Consider the following 22,670-nt stretch of genomic DNA (forward strand, 5'->3'; position numbering starts at 1 on the left):
CCAACACCAGGTCCCCAACACGGAACCGAGCAGGACAACGGTGTTTGTCCGCCCATTTCTTCATCCTCTTAGCCGCTTTGTGCAAAAACGCCTTCGCCAGCTTGGTCTACTCATGCCAATCTCGAACAAACTAATAGACAAATGATGGCCTTTCCTTCTTCTGTGTGGTTAGAGTATGCGGGGTCAGCGGTTGCTTTCTAGTGACTATCTCGAACGGGTTATAGCCTGAAGCATCGCTCTTCTAAAGATTTTAGCAGGATTGGGCCACGTCCAGGAGCTTTACTCAGTCCTTCTGATTGACGCTAACAAAGTGCATGAGGTATTGTTCCAATAGTCTGTTGATGTGCTCTGTCTGTCCATCGGTTTGTGGGTGAAAACTTATTAAAAATAGCATATCAGAGTCGTGTAGCCAAAATACTTTACGCTAAAATTTGCCTGTGAAGCGAGTATCACGATCTCTCACAATGCTTCTTGGTACACCCCAGTGATTCACCACATGCTTGATGAACAACTCCATTGTCTTCTCTGCAGGACACTCTTTGAAAGCTGAGATAAAAGTATTATATTTAGATAAACGGTTCACCACCACCAGGATGGAGTTGAAGCCAACTACCTTTGGTAAGTTAACAATGAAGTCCATAGAAATGTTTTTCCAAAGATGTTCTAGGTTAGGAAGAGGCTTAAGGAGGCCAACAGTTTTCTGGTTAATCCCCTTATCTTCCTGGCAAATAGGGCATGTTCGCACATACCCCTCCACATTGTCTCTCATTTACGACCAATAGTAATCATGCTTGAGGAGTGCTAAGGTTTGTTCTTGACCTAGATGACATACCCATAAAGTATCATGGTACTCCTTAAACAGTTCACGGTGAAGGCTTTCCCACCGCTGCATGAAGACGTGTTCCCCTTTAGTCACGAGGAGGTTGTCCCATAGCCAAAATCGATGAGCCTTTCTCGCCTGCACTAGAGAGACAAGGTGTTGCGTTGTTGTGTCTTGTTGCATTCCTTTGCGAATGTAGTCTAGTAATACGCCCTCCAAGTGACCTTCGAAAGGTTCTGCTCGTACAACCGCTAGTTTTGCCTTGCGACTTAGGGTGTCAACAACAACGTTGGTCTTTCCTACCTTATACTCCAAAGTAAAGTCGAACTCAGCTAGAAACATTTTCCATCGAGCTTGCTTAGGTGTCAGCTTCGTCTGCATCTGAAAATAGCTCATGACGATGTCCGTCTTGACGATGAACTGGGCAGCCAAAAGACAGTGTTGTCAGGTCCTAAGGCAGTGCACGATGGTCGTCATTTCACATGGTGCACTGTGTAGCATCTCTCTGCATCCTTTAACTCTCGGCTCTCATAGGCAATTGGATGACCCTCTTAGAATAGTACTAGGGTGCCAAAGGGTGCTTTAGAAGGACGAATAATGTCTGCCTCCAATATCTAATCTAGTTGCCTGTGCAGTTCTTTCAATTCAACCGGCCCCATACGATAAGGGACCATGGCAAGGGGCTTTGCTCCAGGAGCTAACTCTAACTTGTGGCCGATCTCGCATCTCGACGGCAGACGTTGCGGCAGTTTCAGGGACAACACTCTCCGAAACTTAGCCAATAGTGGGGCAAGGGTCGACAACATTGTTGCTTCCACCTTCCTTTCTTCGGTGCGCACAGCGACTAGGAATGTCTGATCTCTATGCTTGACATCTTTCTTCAATTGCATAGCATATAACATTAAAGATTTACCTCCAAGAGTAAGGCACTATACCGTGTGTGAAAAGTTTGGCCCCATGATTGTCAACGAGTTAAACTTCGGCAGTAGCATCACATTCTAGCTGCAAAGAAACTCTATGCCCAAAATTATTCTAAAGTCATCCAGGAACACCACTGAGAAGTTAGCTTTGTATGCCCAACTTTCAATTTGGATAGCCACATCCCTTGATTTACTAAGGATTGGCTTGGCCTCAGAATTCATCGTCTTGATGGTCCTCTACTTTGGCCCAGGATTCAAGCTCAATCGTTCTGCCTCTTCCAGCAAGACGAAGTTATGCATGGCCCTGGAGTCTACCATTGTTGTAGTAGACTTCTCATTCGCAATGACTTCCAGATACATGAGCTCTTTGCTAACCGGCATGCTCTCGGCTACGTAACTTCTAACTACGTTGATCGTCTATATGGCTCTCATCCTTGGTTGCACAACCTCAGCGCCACTACTCTTTGCCCGCACTGAATTGGCCAGACTGTTATCCTTTATGAGGCGCTTTGGACATTGTCTGGCAATACGTTTCTCGCCACAAAACCAATAAGTCACAACCAGTCCTTTGTTGCTGTTATTATTGTACTTTCTATAATTCTACTTCTTGTCATAATGGTGTTGGGTTGATGACTCACCTTTATTATCGCGTTGATCCTCCTTCTTGCCTTCGTGGTTCGACTTCTTCCCAACCTTAGTCAATGGAGTGAAGGACTTGCATTGTGTATCCACTAATCGCTTGGTCATCACATACGCATCTTTCAAAGTCTGAGGATTACTCCTTTTCACTTCGGACTGTGCCCAAGGTTGTAGTCCCACAATAAACCAGTTGAGTTTGTCTTCATTCGGTATATTGGGTACGTCTAGCATGAGCTTCTGAAACATCCTGATGTAGTCTTGCAAGGCTCCAGTGTACTTGAGTTCTGCCACCATCTGATAAGCTTGGCGTTATGCATTCCATGGCATAAAGTAGTTTCATAGCTTACTTTTAAAGGCTTCAAAGGTATCAATCACGCAGTCACCCCTTTCCATGTCGTTACACTTCCGTCTCCACCAGGCTATAGCATCTCCATCAAGTAGAGTTGGTGCCGCATTCACCCTGAGGTCTTCGGCCAATAGATTCTGAATGTTTAAGTAGTCTTCCACCTAAAACATAAAGTTTTTTATGGCCTTGCTATCCCTGGAACCATTGAATTTAGTTGGCCTCGGCACATCTATCTTTGCTGGCCTATAGATATTTTTTCCATTGAGGGTAACTGTCAGTTGTAAAGTATGATTCTTCAACTTTAGTTTGTAGAGTGCTCATTGTCGTAGTCAGTGAAGTAACATGTCCCATCAGCATGTTTACCTGTTCTCGCAAGCTCGTCACCTCATCGTTCAATCCTCTGAATGACTCAACTGCACTTGAAATCTATTTCTCATGTGAACTCACATCAGCCACCAGTCTGTTGATGGTTGCGTCCATCTGCTCATGGCCCCGAGGTGAACCCATCTCCTCGACCTCAGCAACTACATTTCTTTTGGTGCTCTGCAAGTTGTAACGATGTGGCACGATGTCTTGCTCATAAATTATGGCTTATTGGTGCGTCTCTCAACATCGACTTCTGAGTCACTTCTTCAGCTCGAGAATGGGCTTTGGTACCACCCGTCATGTGCCTACTTCTTCAATATGCCAGTGTTGCGTGACGGTCCTTCCTTACCACCGCAAGCCTTCAGGTCTATCGCATGCAGTTGTGAAAGCTTTGATATCTGAAAGTGCGAGAAAGCGAGAGAATAAAAAGGGAGAGAAATCACAATCACTAAGAAGCAATCACAATGAGGGTGTACAAAAGAAAGCACTTCGTATTTATATTCATTCATATTTTTTAGGCTCGTTACAGTTCAGATCTACGGGCAAACCCTTCAAGGTATTTTTTTTAACCTAAACCACAGTACATGGGTATCTCGGAGAAAGTTACAAGTGACTCGACACTTTACATCAAGACTCAACCAAAGTAAAACAGACTCTAGACACAATTGTACAAAGTAGGTCGCAGGGAAACCTATGCATGTGGTATACAAAGATGCTTAGGATGTCAAATATTGGTAATGAGCTTTTTCAGCTTGATGTGGAGTATTGAATAACCTTCTAATAAAAATGTATCTAACGTGTAACATTTTTAAAAAAATCATATTTTTAAAACTTTTTTCAAATCCAAAATTTTGAGAAAATTTAAAAAATTGCATTTATTATAAATTTTTACATGCCTTCCATGAGTAATGAGTCAACGAGTTCATCTACGACTATGTTTCAACTGTTCTAAATACTGGACGGTTCACCTCAGCAAAAGCGTGAACATATATTAGCCTTCTAGTATCAAATACAGTACGAAACCAACCTTAGACACAACCTAATTGAGATTATTACTCTAGGAGATATTACATATGAAAATGTGAAAGACAACATTTATTTAAGGTTTAAGATAATTGAAGATTTACGTAAAAAAAATAGATTTTCAATCATACGAGCAATTATTGTGTAAAAGAAAAGACAACATTCATAAGGATTCTCATTCCAAAATATTTACAAGTTCTTAAAAGCAAAGATCTAAAATCATAAAGTTTAATTTCTACAAGTTTGTCAAAATCAAAATATCTAGATCTCCTAGGTATCGTAGTAGATACGAGTGTTGCCTTTAAGTGCGCAACAACCCGTCCTCCGCTCAGTCCTCCAAGATAGTATATATAATATTGTAGGACATTAACAACATGCCTATAGAAAACCAAAAAAGAAACTTAAAGAATATAAATCAAGTTTGCAATTGTACAACCATAGTGTGATTCTCATCATTTATAAAATAAAGTTCAAGAAAATCCACAACTATAACACGCATTCACATTGCAACATTCCTTAATGACATTCATCCATCATTAACCATGGTATTCATAAATCCATTCATTCGCCTTAGGAACAAGCATTCAAGGAATTTAAATATAATTGCATAAAGTAAATATGTCAATTCTCATTGATCATTTTCAACGTGAAACACACGCATATGTTTTTCAAATAACTAAGACATGTCAGTCTAAGTCAATGAAAGCATTCACATATAATTCACATAGAGCATAAACATGTTCAACTCATGATCTATGATATGCATTCTTACATTCATGTAAGTTATAGGTCCACTCTCGTGACCATGATATGCCCTGTTGATATTTTTCAAATAGGAACAGATCCTTACTCTCATCCTTTTTAGTATGTCCCAAGCACGCGTACACCTCATGTGCACCACAATTAAGTCTACGACTTGACTTAACTAGTCAATCTCATGACTCAGTATATGTCTTTTTCATTCACATGTATAGATTCATATGCAATGGCATATGTAAACATTATCAACCCTATATGTCTATATTTTATATGTTTATGTGCATGATTGTAGTGATTCTAAAATTCTAATGGATTGTTTCTCTTGATTATTCAGACTCATCTAGTACAAAAGAGGGTATAGTCATCCAAAAACAACTATAGGAGTATTTATTATTCTATATATTTTATTCTTCCTCCTATAGCTTAATTGGGTCTATCTTATACGGTTCATATCAGCCTACGCCCACGTATGCCATCCGAGTTAAAAACAAAAGGGACTATTTCCTTACTTTGTAGAGCTTTTGGCCCTACCCTATCGATCCCCTGGGTAGGTCTATTCCCTATGCCTCCGTGGGGCGGGGGATGAGACACACAATCCTTCAACTCTCAAATTATCGTATGGGGTTTGTACGGTCTTTCCCTCTCTAAGGAAGACAAGAGATCGGGATGGACTAGCCATCTCGTTGAGATCAGAACAAACCTAGTCATCTCTGAGAGTTTGTCTTCATCGACACCTTAATTGGACCCATGGTCTCAAGGTTATCTTTATTATTAAGTCCTAGGTCGCATTCCAGTATCATTATCTCACAGGATAACCCTCTCATGCCCTCATGCAAGATTAAATAGTTCATGTTATATGCATGACTCAAACAAATATGCTTTGATGCACGGTACATGCCATGATTCATTCATGCTACTATGCCTAAATTATTCTATTCAAAATTCATATGCATGATACATTCATTACATACATGGCATACATCACATGCAACATTCGCACACATATTTAATTTTAGCCATACAGTCATATAAATCACGTAATATTGAATTCAATCATGCATATGCACACATGTACCTACAAAAATTACTTCATATTCTGCTATCTAAAATCATGCCAAGCATGATCTTCTGACCTACAATAAAAGAACACTTTTATTCTCATACATTCAAATCATGCTAAGCATGATCTCTGAACTATAATCATAACAATCCTAATATCTACAACTAAGTGGTGTATATGTGTATATCGTGTTTCATACAACCATATATCTTTTATCGTGATGTATTTGCTTCACAAACACTTACCACAGGTATTTACCCGATTTGCACAATACTTTGCATTTTATGCACATAGTCTTTCTAGCCGCAAGTGATACTTAGCATTTAAGTATCATTTATTATGTACTTGCATGATAATACACATGTTGCAATATATATTTCTAAGCATTCATACTATTAGAATTGAATGGATAAGTGCTTCTAAACACTTTCCATTTGTGAATACAAACTATGTATGTGCACGTCTGAAAACCACACTTGCGATGTGCATGTTAACATGGCTAACTACACATATTCACGTGCACTCAAATGCATTTTTATGACGCAATCAGTGTAACGACCCAAATTGGGGCCTCTCAAACTCGAGTTCATGGTTGTTAGTTCTTAAAGAGAAAGTACCAAAATAACCTCAAAAAATTATGCCAAATTTTTTATATATAAAGATTAAAGGTCCATACATCCATCAACAATAACTATTACTATCCAAATAAAAGTGACAAAATTACATATTCAGGATAAAAGAAAATGCAGGACAAAAAATATTTCGATTGCTAAAAAGTCTGGTGGTAGATGAGTCTAAGTCCACGGTCAATTCCTTCGGTTGGCAGCAGTCCTTGAACCTACAATTGTAACCAAGAGAGGGGGTGAATCTAAAACTCAATAAGTTCTCATTTACAAATTAAACATGATTGTTACAACTATAGTGAGCTTTAAGCTCATAATCTTAGTTTAGTTTGCTAAGTAAGCACAGATGTCTATAGATTTTATCTCATTTACTATTCTTCTATCATCATTCTCAAAGTAGATATTTGCATTCTACTCTAATCAGCTATTCCACACAAGATACATTCATAATTTAGATCAAGTCATAAATCAAGAAACATGTAACATGTATCATCATATTGAATATCAAGGATATGGATTCCTAAGCATACTAAACAATTGTTCTATTCAAAATAAGATAAAACTAGCATACTTATAACACATGGAATCACAATGCAAGATGCCTAAACTAACCAACATGTATTTTATTTAAATGGGGAGAAATTTGCAAATGTTTACTTACTTGAAATGCTTAAATTCTAAATTCTAAGGAGTAACATTAGTCTTCATGCATATTTTGATATAAAATAGTCAAAAATCATGTATCATCATTTAGAGTCTCTTTTTATGAAAAAATATAAAAATACTCTAAGGCTTTCATGCTAAACACAAACTCTATTTTTCTTAGAGTTTGTCATAATATCCCTCTGTTAATGGATTCTACTTGAAAAGAAGAATCCAAGGATCTAAAAATCACTTGAATCTGATATCGGGGTGAAAAGTTATACCTCATTTACTAATCCGGCATATCAAGGGCAAAATAGTCTTTTTACTCTTTGATCTTCCCTAAGTTCATGTAAATTTTTTCAAATTTATTTTGTCTTTACATCATACCTAATTTGCATTCACTATAGTTCAGATTTAGCTTAACTGGATCTGTTGATTGAGTTTCTGATCTAGATCCACTTTTATTCTAATCCGGATAATTCAAGTTTTTCAAATATAAACCTGACTGGATCTTGGATCTGGTAAAACCGATCCAAACCTTATTCGTAATCTTCTGTACGTACATGAGATTCAATCTGAGCTTGGATCCAATTCGGATCTAAACTCAGATCTGACTTGTATTTGGAAAATTGACGTCTTCACCATCTTGATTTCTGCCCCACTCTATATATATGTCCATATCCACTTATGCACATGTATATATATAATGCTTTATTATTTTTATTTTATATTTTTAAATTGTTTTCTAAAACATGGTCAACTTGGTCTAGATCGAGTCGGTTTGTCCAAATGCTGGCCCAACTTAGTCTAACAACAGTAGACTCGACTCGTCTGGACAGAGTCAGTCTGCAAAAAACAGACCTGACTCGATCTGTCGTAAAAAAAACTGGCTCAGTATGTCGAGATCGAGTCAGTATGCCATTTTTTTCTTTGTCTGACTCAGTCTGAATCATTGCCAGACCGAGTCAGCTAGTCTATTTATTTCGACTCGATCTGGGCATGCCCATACCGAGTCAATCTAGGTTGCTACTGGCCCAGCTCAGTCTCGGTACAACTTAGTCTGCCACTCGGTGCAGACCAAGTCTGCTCCGTCCACTCGGGGTCAAGACAGAGAGTCAAAACTCTCTATATCCCCCTCTTCTCTGCTATAATTTGTCTTCAGCAACCTCATGATTGTCAGTGTCTGATGCAGGGCACATCCTTCTTCTGCCTTCCATTGCAAATGTGGTGGCATTGTCGGCAATCGAAGATTGTCAATGGTTTTCCACCCCGGCGTCACCTTTTTTTTAAGATGATTGCAACACGGAAAGGTTATCGCATACGTGTTACGACAATTGAAAATTCATAAGAAATTTTACCCGACCCATGACCTGTAGTTGGTTGTGGTAGTGTTCGCACTTAAAATATGGCGACACTACTTATATGGAGAGAAGGTCGAGGTCATGTCAAACCATAAGAACTTAAAATATCTTTTCTCTTAAAACAAATTAAATATGCGACAAAGGCGATAGCTGGAATTCCTTATAAACTATGAATTCATGCTTTCTTATTACCCTATAAAGGTGAATATCGTAGTCAATGCCCTTATCCGCAAGACTATCAGCACTCTTGTCAACCTTGTAGGATAATGAAAGTTGATGAAAGACTTCATCAACTGAAAGCCATTTCTAGTTGATCCAAGCAAGATTCAATTATGAAGTTTGACAATGCAGACTGAGATGCTTACTCGCATTGTAGCCGAAAGTTTAAAGACCACCAATATATAGAGTTGAAAGTGAGGGGTACGAAACACGACACTTTCTTTCACTTAAAAGAAGATGGGGATATATAGATGGAAGAAAGACTATGGGTCCCAAATAACCCTAAGCAACGAGAAGAGATACTCCAAAAAGCGCACAGTAACAAATACACTATCTACCTAAGGGTACGAAAATGTACAAAGATTTGCAGAGGAAATACTGGTGGAAGGGTATGAATAAGGATGCGGCTATGTTTGTCTAAAAATTTTTGACTTGCCAGCAAGTCAAGATAGAACATCAGCGACCTGGCGGTATGATACAATTGATCAAAATTCCATAATGAAAATGGAAAGACATTACGATAGATTTTATCATAAGATTACCTTGATCTAGGAGACAACATTACTCAATATGGGTGATCGTGGACAAACTCACCATGTCTGCTCACTTTCTGCCAATTAACACAAAGTACTTCACAGAAAAATTGGCAAAGCTTTACGTTCAAGAGATCATCATCGGTGTTAATTATCTCTTACCGCAACCCAAAGTTCACCTCTTACTTTTGAGAGCAATTGCAAAGAGCTCTGAGGATAAAACTAAAGTTCAGTATGACATTCCATCTTCAAACTGATGAGCAATCTGAGCGCATCATACAAAGTCTCAAAGATATGCTATGAATCTGTATATTGGAATGCAAAGGGGTTTGGGATTTGCACCTAGCAATGGCAGAATTTTCCTACAAAAATTGTCATCACATTAGCATTGGGATAGCACCATATGAAGCATGTACACAGTTGGACTGATCGGGCGAAAGACTTATGTTGTATCTGCACGGTTAAGCTTGAATTCATGGGATATCGATATGCCAAGTCATAGAGACTTGAGCTATGATGTTCCAACTGTGGCCCTAAAGAGGTTTTTGTGTTATACGCTAAGTCATGGAAACTTTAGCGATGTTGTTTCAAACTGCGGCCCTAAGAGGCTCCTTGTATTTTCATGGTTTATACTTGCTTTTGATTTGGAATGCTTTCCAACCAGACCAACGATGGTTCTGACCCTGTTTATGAGGGATATAGGTATTGAACCTACGATGTGAGATGCGGAGCAGGACGACATCAAGTTCTAGAGTTTCTCCAGATAGTATTAAACCTTTCATTTATAAAACTAGTTTCATAGAATACTGCTTTTTCAAGCAGTGATGTTTGTAATAAATAACTTGTTTTGCTAAATAAAATATTTTTGTGATCCATAAGTTCTTGGCCACATACCAGTGACTTGCCCAACATCTTCTAAAATCAACAACTCATTATCATCTATTTCAGTTGCTAAAATTCTTTTCTAAATGTTCATCGAAAGAAAAAAAAATCCATGAATTTTTAACCAAGTATTGTTTTGGAAATGCGGTGCGTTACAACTTAAATACCATGTTGGGTGTCTCTTCTGTTCTACATGTACTCTAAGATGCCTTCACAGTGGCGGCCCGAATCTTGAGGAACCTGATTTAAAAAAAAAATTCAATTTTCCTTAGAAAATTGATCTGGAACAAGGGAAAACAAAGAAGAAGAAGGTAAGGCGGGTGAAATCAACGTTGCTGCTACTGACAGAGGTGGTGTCACAGTAGGGCACAATTTTCAAGGTTGAAAATTGGGCACATAAAACAAGAAAACCCTAAATAAGGTAAATCAGCCAAAAACACTCAAAATTCAAAACAAATTCAAAGAAGAAGCAATTGGGTATGAGGGAACTCACCTAAAATCACCCAAGAAAATTTAGAAGGGCACGAAATGGCTGGGACATGGTTTTCAATGCTGCAATGGAGCAAAAATCTAGAAACTGCCATTTTAGGGAAAATCGACTAGATAAATCCTAAAAAAGAAAAGGGAATATAGAGGAAGAATGAGATGAAGGAAAGGGTACTCACCTTCATGCTAAAGTAGGTGTGGCTGGCACAAATCCCCAAAAATCTAGAGGCATGAATCCATAGGTGGTCGACTATGGAGAAAAAGAGGGAGAAGAGATGGGGTTTTCTTGAAAACCCAAAATAAAAAGAAATGAAGAAGGAGGGTGTCAACCTCTTTGGGAGAGAATTATCAAAAGGATTAAGGGTTGGGGTGCCCTAGTGGGCCCCACCTAACCCCCTCTTAGGCGCATAGTTCAAACCGGAATTTGGATTTGACTTGGATCCATATAGGCTAAAACATTAATTAGATTCTAAAATATATAAAACAAATACACATTAGTGTACAATATATATATATATATAGAGAGAGAGAAAATAATTAGAAATAGTTAAAAACCACTTTACTTATCTTAAAAATCATAAAAAATTCTAAATTGGGTCAGCCCATTTGGGTCCAAATCCATATGGACTTCGAGTCTATTTTAAAATCCATATATTCTTCCAAAATAAATTCTTTCATCGTACAAAATCAAAATAGTTATGCTAATTCTATATAGTTCATGTTTTTTGGTACTTTCTAAATTAATAATTTATTTGATTAAAATATTCTCAATAAATTATTTATAACCAAAATACCCTTTGATAAAAAAATTTATGAAAACCACTAAAATACATCTAGTCAGACTCAAAACACTTTGAAAACACTTAGATGAGTTATGACTCATCAAAATAAATAGTTTTAATGATAAATTAAATATTTTAAATAGTAATTTGTTTGAAATAATTTCAAAAATATCAATTTTACCCTTTTTAGCCAAAAATGAGTAAATGCACACAAAAATTACTAAAAAAAAAAAAAGTCAGAAACACATTTTTAACTCAAAGATGAAGATGATTTCTTATGTATTTATAATATTAAAACATTTACAGGTTTTACATAACGATTGAAAGGAACAACTAAGGCTGAGTCCCCATGGCAGGCCCGAGTTCACAGTATGTTGTGATTTGCTATCTAGTGGGGACATGCTTATGTATCAACACAAAAATGAAAGTGAATGATTTGCTAATAAGGGGGAATTGAGGGTAAATATGAGGACTTGCTGGTTTTATGTTGAGCATAGTATGTATGAAATAGAGTTGGTTTTTGGCTTGATCTTTTTTGCTCAGTTTTGATGAATTCTTAACATTCATGGATTTTCTCTTGTTGAAAGATTTCAAAAGATTGAATTTTTCTTTGAGTGGAGGTTCATGCCATGAAAATTATTTCTCTGTTATCAACTTGATTTCTTTTAGAAATTTGTTGCATCCCCTCAAGAAATTGTATAATAGCATTTGGTTTTTACAGTGGCTGTTTTTTACAGTTGTATACTCGTAACCAATGTTTTAGATTTAAATGGATATTTATATTCAAAGTTAAAATCTATAATAAACATGTTAAAAGATCCAATCTGATATCTATTTCCTCGCAATTTTATTTTTTGTTTTTTAAAATTTTCAAGATTTTGTTGATAAATTATTATTTTTTATTTTTCCAAAATTTTGCTGATAAGAACCTAAGAAAAATAAAAAAGTTAAAAATCTTATCATAAATCATTTTATGTTTTTGGACATAAAATGTGATTTTGAATATACATTTATTGAACATTTTTACATATTTTAAATATTTTTTATTTTTTAGATCCGGTCCAAGATTTTAGATTTTAAATATTTTTTATGTAAAATGGTGGGTGGATCAAGTCATATGATCCAAAATGAAGTAATCCGACCTATTATCCATGATTGTCCAAGTTGTCCACACATCATTATCATGTTTGAAACACAACATCCAAGTATGGTACGAACAAAACTGGTGTATTTATTTGTCTTTTTTTGTTCATTTCATCCTGGACAAGCCATCAAACATACCCTAAAGGGTTTTTCCATCCTCCAAATCCAGCTGATAAAAACATAAATATTGCTGGAAATTCATTATTTTAAATTAATTTTTTTATTTCCTTGTTTTATAAAAAAGTTTTTTATTCTTTAATTTATTTTTTTACCGCTATTTTTCAGAAAACATGCGAGGAAAAAACAGAAAACCCTGAAAATATCACGAGAATTTGGCTGCCGATATCTACTCCAAAAAAAAACGTTTTGTCGCCTGGGAGTGGACCCACTTAATTGGGGCGCCCTTTTTTTTTTTTGACAAACTCGCGTGGGTCCCACTCAAAGGCTTTTTGCCCGTTTGAGTTTTTTTTAGTGACCGTTAGAAAAGGAGGTGGAAAAGAAACGGGAGCCTAGCTTAGTTAAGGAACCGCTTGTCTTCTTCTTCTTCCTCGCTCCCTTGTAAAAACCCCATCGTTCTCCTTCATCTCCCTTATCTGCTACTGCAGAGTTTTTCGCAGACGAGGAGGGTTCTTGAGAAGCCATGTTCTTCAAGCGATTCAACGCGTCCAAATGGTGAGAGATTTTCCCTCTCTTCTCTTTCGTTCTGAGATTCTTTGGTGGTGGTGGTGGTCGTCGTCATTCTGCTTCTTCTTCCCCAACGATTTTTTGCTACCAGGAAAACGGTGATCAAGCTAGCGATCTCAAGGATAAAGCTGCTGAGGAACAAGAGGGACGCGCAGATCAAGCAGTTGAAGCGCGACGTCGCCATGCTCCTCCAATCCGGGCAGGAAACGAGCGCCAGGATTCGGGTACTCTTCCGCAACCCCCAAATTCTCTCTTCCTTTTTACTCTGTTGAAGATTAGAAGAGCTCTGATTTTTGTTGGTTGTTTCCCTCAAAATGCGCGATCGACGTCGAATAAACGGTCGTGTTTCAGTAGAGAACTGGTGTCTGTAACATAACATGAGGAAGGGGGAGGAAGGGAAGATGGGTCAAGTGATGATGCAGAGATTGAAAATTGTGAAACGAAGTCGCCCCCATTGATGATATTCCTAATTAGAAGATTTCCTAATATCTGCTCAAGCTTCTCGGAAGTTAGAAGACATGTGGGGAATTTCCATTCTGAAATGAAAATCCAGACGTTTGAAAGGAATGGGGTTTGGGGATTCCTGTAGATTATTGACAGAGAACCATGAAGCAAATTGATTATAGACAAGGTAGCCTCTACTTTTTAACCAAGGGATCCTAAGGTAAACTCTCCTTGACCTCCAATCTGTCTGGAAAAAGTCGGCCGATAAGGATCAATATTCCGGTCATCTTTTTTTTCTCATCTGAAAAACAGAGAGAAAATTGAAACGAGATCGACTGGAATATTTTGTAATTAAAAATCATGGTACAAATTGGTTCCCTGGTTTGGGAATCTCCTTAAGGAGCATTTCCATTGTGCAGAAACAGAGTCGTTTCCGCAGCGGTGAATCCACGCCGAGCTCACACCTCAAATCAACAGAACCTCCCATAGTGCATTGGACAAAGAATTGGGGTTTGCCATTGTAGACATGTAGAAAAAGGAGGAGCTTTCATTCTGTAATTGAAACACGTAAAAAAGTATGCAAACAAATTTGGATGTGTATTTTATTTAGAAACATATATGATGCCTAAAATTTCTCAGATATTCCTTGGCCTTCTTTATGTCCTTGGCTACGCCTGTTGTGGAGGTAAATCAGAGCAGTGATTGTGTAATTTTTCTTTATCCAATAAAGCTAAATAATGGTGGCACGATTGATTACTTTATTGCATTTGTGGTGTTATAGGTTGAACATGTAATAAGAGAACAAAATATTGTGGCAGCAAATGAGATCATTGAACTCTTCTGTGAGCTTGTTACAGCCCGGTTGCCTGTAATTGAATCACAAAGGTTTGTTTCACAGACTTCTCCACTTTAAACTTAAATGTTAATGGAGCAGGATCGTACTAACGTTTTCTTGAATGACGCCAGAGGATGTCCTATTGATCTTAAGGAAGGAATCTCTAGTTTAATATTTGCAGCACCACGATGCGCTGACATTCCTGAACTCCAGAAGATAAGTAAGCTTTGCGAAAAGAAGTATGGGACAGAGTTTGTTGTTGGTGCTGCTCAGTTACGTCCAGACTGTGGTGTGAACCGAACTGTAAGAATTTTTGTAAGATGCACAAGTTATTATTAGGCACTAGTTTTCTTGTAGGGAAACAGTGCTGCGATATCTTATAAAATCAGGACAGTCATTTGAAAATCGATGACCAAAAGTTCATGACTAGTAGGGGAATATATGGGAAACAGTCCAATCTTCGTAGCTAGGGATGGCGGTGGGGTGGGGCGGGGCGGGGGACAAGGTCTCCACCCCCCGCCCCGCCTCAAGATTAGAACCTCCATCCCCGCACGGGGATGGATTTTAACCTCCACCCCCGCCTTCATCCCTGTTTCATGTCCGCCATCCCCGGTTGGGTGGAAAAGTGGTGGGGACAGGGACGGGGATCAGGATGAGGCGGGGACGGGGCGGGGAAAAGTGTACGTCCATGGGGGCCTCCCAGGGGCATAGCTAGGATTCATGTGAGGGGGGGGGGGGGCAAACAGGGGTGTAGAAAGAAAAATGTATTTGTGTGATAGTGGGGGGTTGGGGGCAGCGCCCCCCCAAATTTTTTTTTTTGAGATAAAATAAAAATGGCTACAATTATTAATAAAAATCTATTTCATATGGACAAATCAAACTATTAGCTGCAGTCAGGGCTGGGCTAAAAAATGGATAAAAATCTATTTCATATGAAATCAGGGCAGGGCTAGGACTGGGCTTTTAAAAAAAAAAAAAAAAATTAACTGTTTGGGGAGGCAGGACTGGGCTACAGCCCAGTCCTGCCCCCCCCCCCCTAGCTACGCCCCTGGGGCCTCCATCTCCATCCCTGTTTCATACCCTTCATCCCCGGTCCAAACGGGGCGAGGCGGGGTGGGGGCCCGCTTTCCCCCTGTCCACTGCCATCCCTATTCGTAGCTTCACACGCAGTTTGCGTTTCCCAAGCCAACTGCATCCACACATTCTAATTAGTTCTTGATTTTGGTGGTATTCTGTCAAAGTGATACTGATCTTATGCATTCCCCTAGTTGATTGAGAAGCTGACTGTTAAAGCACCTTCTGGAGAGATTAAGCTGAAGGTTTTGAAGGAAATAGCAAAAGAGTATCAGATTCAGTGGGATTCATCTGAATCAGAACGAGATTTACTTAAGCCTCCCGAAGATGTTCTGGTATGAAAAGAATACTGTCATCATTTTCTTGTCTTATCTATTCCCATTAGGAACCATTACAATTTTTTTAAACTCTGTAACATGTCATCCATGCTACCTACAAGATATAATGCCCATTATTTTTACAACTAATTGTGGGTTTGTGCATGTACAATTTGTAATTTTGAATACTTTCTGGTTTCTAATTGTGATACATATCTCAGGAAGGACCAACTAGCTTTCTCCGTGCAACTAGTATGCCAGTGAAGATTGTGCCATCAGATCCTAATATTTCCCATCATCATGTAAACAGGTAATTTTTGTGAGATTGACATTATATATTTATTTTCCATCTTTTTTTGTTGTAAGTCATGCTATTGTGTTAGCAGGAACGCCAATGATGAAAATTTTGAAAACACAGCCTCAGCTGTTCATGCTGCTGCTCTGTATGCTGACAAAGCAGTTGCTGCTGCACAAGCTGCCGCTCACCTGGCCGGTGAGAAGCCAGGTCAGTTCAACCAAAGAATTTCTCGATTAGTGTCTGAGCCCAGGAAGAGTAATGATGGTATGTCTGGCTGCAATAAACCCATGTCAAGCATTCAGCGAAAGGAAGTCCCTGACTCTTTCACATCAGATGTTTCAGAACTTGATAACACTACTGAAAATAACAAGAACCACAGAGCTGATCAAAACACCCTTCTCAACCGAGCAAGTGACTCACAAAAAATCGGCAGCACACATTATTCAAGCGATGAAGAGAAGTCTACTGGTGTGGGTAATAAGAAATTGCTTAGAAGGCACAGCTGCAACTTGCCTCAGTCAGGTTGTAACAGATCCTCTGATCCAATCTTTGATGATTCTGATGAAACAGAAACTGAGGAAGAGAATGAATTTGAAAGCATATCTGGCCGCTTGAAATCTTTCAATGATAATCAATCGTATACTGGTCATCAGATCAGCCCCTCAACAGGGCCACCCAACAGACTAGCACCGTCGTTGCCTCGTTTGTCTACTGAGCCAATGGAAGGAAACCAACCAGCATCTGAAAATCCAGAGGATGGTAGACGGAAATCATTACCTCGCATTCATCCAAAGTTACCAGATTATGAATCACTCACTGCACGTTTTGAAGCACTGAAGTTTCGGAAATAATGAACTCAAAGCTTTATTTTGAAGTTTTAGACAGACGGTTTTTTATATGATCACTTCTCTTGGGGTTTGATACTTCCGATATGATCACATTCGTCCGAAATTGCCAGATAAATGCACTTGCTGCGTGGTTTGGAGCACAGAAGTTTCGAAAATAACGAATTGAAAGTTTTATGTTGAAGCTTTATACAATGTGTTTGATATTATAATATACCACTTTTCTTGGAGTATACTGCTGATGAAGTTTATATATATACTGATGTAAACATAAACAAGCTATTATTAAATAATTGTTACAGCTATTTGAATATTTTGGGGAAGGTACTGCATGTGCGTTTATAGGTTTTGTTCAGTAATCTTACAGTATTCCATTTATTTTACATACAAAGCACCACCTTCATGAAGCTAAATTTAGTTAGTGTCAAAAGAATGATTTTATGTTTATGCAAATGCAAGTGATAGTGTTTTATGCAAGCAATGTGAATTATCTACCTTTTCATCAACAAAGCCACAAGCTCGGCTTTTGGGGATAGTATTTTACATACATTAACTTTTTCCCGACTGGAAATTATGGGTGCAAGCTGTATCTAGCTACTGAATTCAATCTCATGGATGTGTTCGTGTTTGTTAGGAATCGTACCTTATTTCTTTGTCCCAACTTAAAAATATAACTTTTTTGAATCGTGAAATTTTCACAAATTGTGAGCGTTGATTTCTGAAGCCAATGAAAAACCTGCTTATGCATTGCAATTTACACTGTCCAAAATCCATTCTCCAGTAAACAAATCCTGTAGATTACATCTGCTGAGTATGATCTACCAAACACTTAAAAAAAAAAAACTGACACGTTTAATGTTTTCTCTAGAAATGTATCTCAAAACTTAGGAGCACGGATCAAGCCATTTCGAATATTCCCACCGCACATCTGACTTGATAACCGGTAAGAGTGGGCCTCATGCACATTTGGATCAAGTGACCTTCGGTGGGATTATATGACGATTTGCCCTCGTATTATAGGGATGCCTATGCGCTATGTCACAAAGATACTTGATGCGGACACGTGACACGGGTTCGACATGCGAGTGTCCATGTCAACCTGTTCGAGCATGCTTATTTGTGTCATTCTGGACACAGACACCAAAATGGAGTGTCTGTGTCAGAGTTGGGTTCCACTCATCCCCCATCTTCATACCCCTCTTAAATCTTATGATGCGAGTTATTTTGATCCAATCTGAGCTTATAGGTGGATTCAGTATGATCCATTTAATAAGAATTAACCTTTGAATAGTAATTTTTCAACAACAAAAAAAGTGATTTTTTAAATCATTTTAAATATCGATGTTCACTCACATCTATGGAGTCCGATTTTTTCAGAACTTGCATCAATGAAATCCCAATTCAAGGAGGGGATGAAGACATGGATGACACAGGGGATGAGTGAAAGAACACGGATCCCATCATTTGAAATAGGATGGGTTCCATCATACATTCAATCATAGCCATCCAATCAACGGTTAGATGGTTCTGCTGCATGGCTAGGATTGAATGTATGATAGAAACCCATCCTATTTCAATTGATGGGATCCGTGTTCAGAGTGAAACCGATTTGGTGTAGATGTAGTGACGCGCTCATCTTTAATTTGATAGTAGTGGTAATGGGCGTGAATGCAGGAATGTGTTCTTTTCAACTGTTGGTTCCTCACACACATGCATGAATGTGGTTTTTCTTCTTCTTTATTGAGGGAGAACATACATGCATCAATGTGTTGGTTACAAATTTAGTGCCACCAAGAATTTTCTGTGAACGAAGCTAGTGCCAACCACCACAAGAACCCATTCCTCCACACATTATAATTAACAGGAGAACGAAAAGGCCAATTGCTCACGATGATTCAGGGGCACGCGTGGGAGTGGTGCATCTATCGTAAACTTGGCTGTTGTTGGCAACAACGAGTACCCCCCCAACCCCTAACCTTCAATATCGACGGCGGCCTCACTGCAGCAGAACATATGTGATATATATGATCCCCTCCTTCTAATGGACTTTGCCGCCTTCCATTTCCAAGTGCCACCAACTAGGGCGAGAGTCTCAACTATCAAGATGCGGGCCCATAAACCACTTTTTCATCTGCTAGCTTCCAGAGGAATCAGGCACGGCACCATCCAAAACAAGACCCATTTTTTTTTCTCTTCAGTACTAATTAAGCGAACTCGTCGTCGTCGTCGCCGGCTTCGTCGTCGTTGGCCCTGCTCTGCTGTATGATCAACACCGAGCCCGGGTGCCCGAAGTCAGACGACGCCAGCAGGTCGCCTATGTGGCCTAGCTCGGGGCACTCCTCCCAGTCCGACATGCCGGCCGTGAGCGGCGTCGCCTCCTTGCTGCCCTTCCCCACCAGCACCAGCGCGTACATGCCGCGCAGCTCCCTTAGAGTGTTCACCGTCTCCGCGCCGTTGCTCACGTACTTCTCCACGAACGACACCGACCCCGTCGCTACGTACCGCGTGTAGAAGTTCGACAGGTAGGCTTCGTCGGCCGCCTTCTCCCTGTCGTGCTGATTGATCTTGCTGAGCACCTGGTGCGCCTTCGCGGACTGTATCTCGATGGCCCGCTCGTACTCCTGCGGGTTCGTGGGAAGGAATCTTAAGACCGTGAGGCTTACACCCGGGTGCTCGATCATCCTTCCGGCGTAGGCCAGGGCCTCGCGATCGTCGCGGCCGCCGAAGAAGAGGACGCTGACTTGGTACAGAAACTCGGACGCGGCCGCGTTCTGGTTGGTCGTTCCGAGCCCTCGGTCTATCAGCAGGCCGACGGTGCAGCGGGCGTGGCTGAGGACCTTGCTGTTGACGTCGCGGTAGGCGTTCTTGACGGTCTCCATGCCGCCGTCGACCGTCTGGAGCTTGTGGAAGGGCAGGATGATGACGGATGAGCGCAGGTCGTCGGCGCCGTTGCAGATATCGTCGTGCATGTTGTGGAACCCAGAGATGGCCTTGACGTGCCGCACCGGGATACCCGTGGACTGCCGGAAGGTGTGCAGCGTGATGCCGATCTGGTTGGTATCCCTGCTCAGGGCCGAGCCGTGCGCCTCGTTGTCGTCGTCGGCGGCGGCAACGACGGCGTCGCTGGCTGCGCCGCCGTGGATGGACGAGCCGGCGTGCATGAGGGTGGAGGTGGTCTTGTCGGTGAGCTCGATGAGCTGCATGAGGTAGACGGAGGTGGGGACGCCGATGGGGCCCCGGGAGCCCTCGACCAGGCTGAGGAGGCCCGAGAGGGTGCGGGTGGTGTGGGTGCACACAAGCATCCGCATCTCGGTCTCGGTGGAGAGCAGCTCCAGGCCCACGGGGCTGTAATCAGCCACGTGGCGCCGCTGGTACCGCACGATGGCCATGATGAGCGGGGACGCGATCATGGTGTTGAGGATGGAGCTCACCAACGAGACCATGACGATCTCGCCGTTCCACACCTGCAAAACAACCCCCACCACCAAACTCGTGAAACTGGGCCTTCATAGAAGACGGGTACTCTCATGGGATCAAAGAGAGAAAGGAGAAGGCACTACTCACATCCTTGTCTGCGTTCTGGCTTAGGATGACGACGTCCACCTGGCCTTTGACGTTGAGCAGGAGCCCCAAGACCATAGCCTGCGCCCAAGGTATGCCAAGCACGTTGCACGCCACGGCGGAGCCCACGATCTTACCCGTGAGGGAGATGGCGACGATGAGCAACATAATTACGACGTCCCTGCTGCCATGCATCTCCTTGATGTCAAACCCGAGTCCTCCGTAGGCGAAGACCAAGGGCAGGAATATCTCGTTCACGGGGCCGTGCAGCTTGTTCAAGATGGCCCTCCCCATGTTGCCCGACTTGGGGAACGCCAGCCCGAAGGCGAAGCCCATGAACATGTCATTGAAGGCCAGCATCGCGCCCGTGAAGGACACCAGGTACAGCGTCAGGACGATGGCCGCGATCTGGAGGTTGGTGGGCTCGACGCTGCCGTTGTGCCGGTCCAGCCACCTCGTCGCCGGCCGGACGAAGAAGGCGGCCACTACCACGGTTCCGGCGTTGGCGATGATGTCAAAAATGTTGCTCAGATGTTTCGGCTTCAAGCCCATGACGAGGAGCACGATCATGTCGTTGATTATGGCGGAGGCGATGGCCAGCCGGCCGAGGTCGAGCGTCGCGAGCTTCAGCTCAGCGGCGGTCCTCGCCACGGCGGGTGCGCTCGTGCTCCCTACGACGAAGACGAACAGGAAGAGGAATCGGTTGAATGTAGCGGTGCTGTCGATGATCTTCACCGCCAGGGAAGCGAAGGCTGCCCCGAGCAGCATGGGCACCCCGAGGGTTCCCACCGTGATCAACGACGACTTATTGCTGGTCTGCCACAGGTAGAGCGGGTCTAACTCTAGGCCCAGCAGGAACATGTAGAACACGCGGCCCATTATTGCGACGGACTGGAGCGCACGCCGTTGAGTAGTGCCCACGAATTCGTCTTTCAGAGGCCATACCTTGCTTAGCACCGAACCCACCAGCACACCCGTCTGCAACCAACACAGAACCAAAAAAAATCAATCAATCGTTCGGAACATCAGCAATTCTAGAGCCACAAGGCTTGAAGCTTATCGTGCTACTTGCTAGTCATTTCGTTAAGGGTAACAATATCGTGTGTTGAGATACATTCATAAGGGTGTTCATTGTACCCCTATGAAGAAAAGCCAATTTCCTTGGAAAAGGACTCTTGGAAGGGAAAAGTTACTTCCCCATGGAAGGAGGGGATATATATCACATACATGCAGGGTCGTTGAATGGTGGGTATGCAACGATCTGCTTGACAGTCATCCATCTTGGCATTTCAACAAATGGGTGTGGTGTTCATCTCGAGAAATTTTGAGATGAATGGTCAGAAGCTGCATGTTAAGCATAAAAAAAAAAAACTGACCCCGATATTGCCAGAAAATTATGGATTTAAAGTGGCAGCGAAGATCTGTTCTTACCAAAATCTCTGAGACCACACGGGGCTGCCCAACTCTCCTCATGAAGAAATGAACTGCCTGGAACGAGACAAGAATGATCACTGCCTGACTGAAGACCATCATTAAGCTATCAACTTTGTCGCATTCTTCCATTTTCCTACTCGCCTTCAACATAGAATTCATTTCCATGACGACGACGGCAACGGCAGCGACAAAGAGGACAATGGAAAAGGAAACAAGGAAGATGATCCCCTTTGCATCACAAAGGGCATGCTAGTTTAAGGGGGGGTTGTCATGTGAGAGGTTGGGCATGTTTCATGGTAGTTTTTCAATTGGCAGCCTATTGTGGGAATGCTTGCAAACCTTAACCAAGAGTGTAGGTTGATGGGATGGGCAGAGCCTATAATTAGGGAAACGATGATGTGAAGTGGTTGGTGTGTGTGTCTCCCCACCTTCATAGGGTTCGGTTGTGCCACAAGAACATGATGTAAACGGGTTGGATTCAGTTTGGATGTGGGTATTACTAAATCTATCCAATCGGACATGGCATTGCTCGACTGAATTTTACAGGCAAATCCCAATTTGGGTATTCATT

At 41.2% G+C, this 22,670-nt stretch overlaps 2 protein-coding genes across 2 annotated transcripts; one reads left to right on the forward strand and one right to left on the reverse strand.

Moving 5' to 3' along the window:
- Window positions 1-3,283: 3,283 nt before the first annotated feature.
- On the forward strand, window positions 3,284-17,110 carry LOC149832880 (uncharacterized). The gene is made up of 7 exons (XM_090013326.1): window positions 3,284-3,456; window positions 13,383-13,515; window positions 14,517-14,620; window positions 14,702-14,873; window positions 15,839-15,979; window positions 16,183-16,271; window positions 16,348-17,110. The coding sequence occupies exons 1-7, from the start codon at window positions 3,284-3,286 to the stop codon at window positions 17,108-17,110; spliced, it is 1,575 nt and encodes a 524-aa protein (XP_089869452.1).
- Window positions 17,111-19,308: 2,198 nt separating this feature from the next.
- On the reverse strand, window positions 19,309-22,228 carry LOC149832881 (cation/H(+) antiporter 15-like). The gene is made up of 4 exons (XM_090013327.1): window positions 22,097-22,228; window positions 20,669-21,643; window positions 19,718-20,568; window positions 19,309-19,651 (listed from the first exon to the last, which is right to left on the reverse strand). The coding sequence occupies exons 1-4, from the start codon at window positions 22,226-22,228 to the stop codon at window positions 19,309-19,311; spliced, it is 2,301 nt and encodes a 766-aa protein (XP_089869453.1).
- Between the last annotated feature and the right edge of the window lie 442 nt (window positions 22,229-22,670).

This window comes from Nuphar pumila, chromosome 7 (genome assembly GCF_984573655.1).
Source record: "Nuphar pumila chromosome 7, dmNupPumi1.hap1.1, whole genome shotgun sequence".
In the NCBI taxonomy this organism is placed as follows: Eukaryota; Viridiplantae; Streptophyta; class Magnoliopsida; order Nymphaeales; family Nymphaeaceae; genus Nuphar; species Nuphar pumila.

Coding starts and splice junctions, on each gene's coding strand:
- LOC149832880 (XM_090013326.1), top strand. CDS start 3,284: ATGTGGCACGATGTCTTGCTCATAAATTATGGCTTATTGGTGCGTCTC. Junction 3,457..13,382: donor TTACCACCGCAAGCCTTCAG/GTCTATCGCATG, acceptor TTTTGCTACCAG/GAAAACGGTGATCAAGCTAG. Junction 16,272..16,347: donor TCCCATCATCATGTAAACAG/GTAATTTTTGTG, acceptor TTGTGTTAGCAG/GAACGCCAATGATGAAAATT.
- LOC149832881 (XM_090013327.1), bottom strand. CDS start 22,228: ATGGAAGAATGCGACAAAGTTGATAGCTTAATGATGGTCTTCAGTCAG. Junction 20,569..20,668: donor GCCAGAACGCAGACAAGGAT/GTGAGTAGTGCC, acceptor GTTGTTTTGCAG/GTGTGGAACGGCGAGATCGT. Junction 19,652..19,717: donor ACGAACCCGCAGGAGTACGA/GCGGGCCATCGA, acceptor TCAGCACGACAG/GGAGAAGGCGGCCGACGAAG.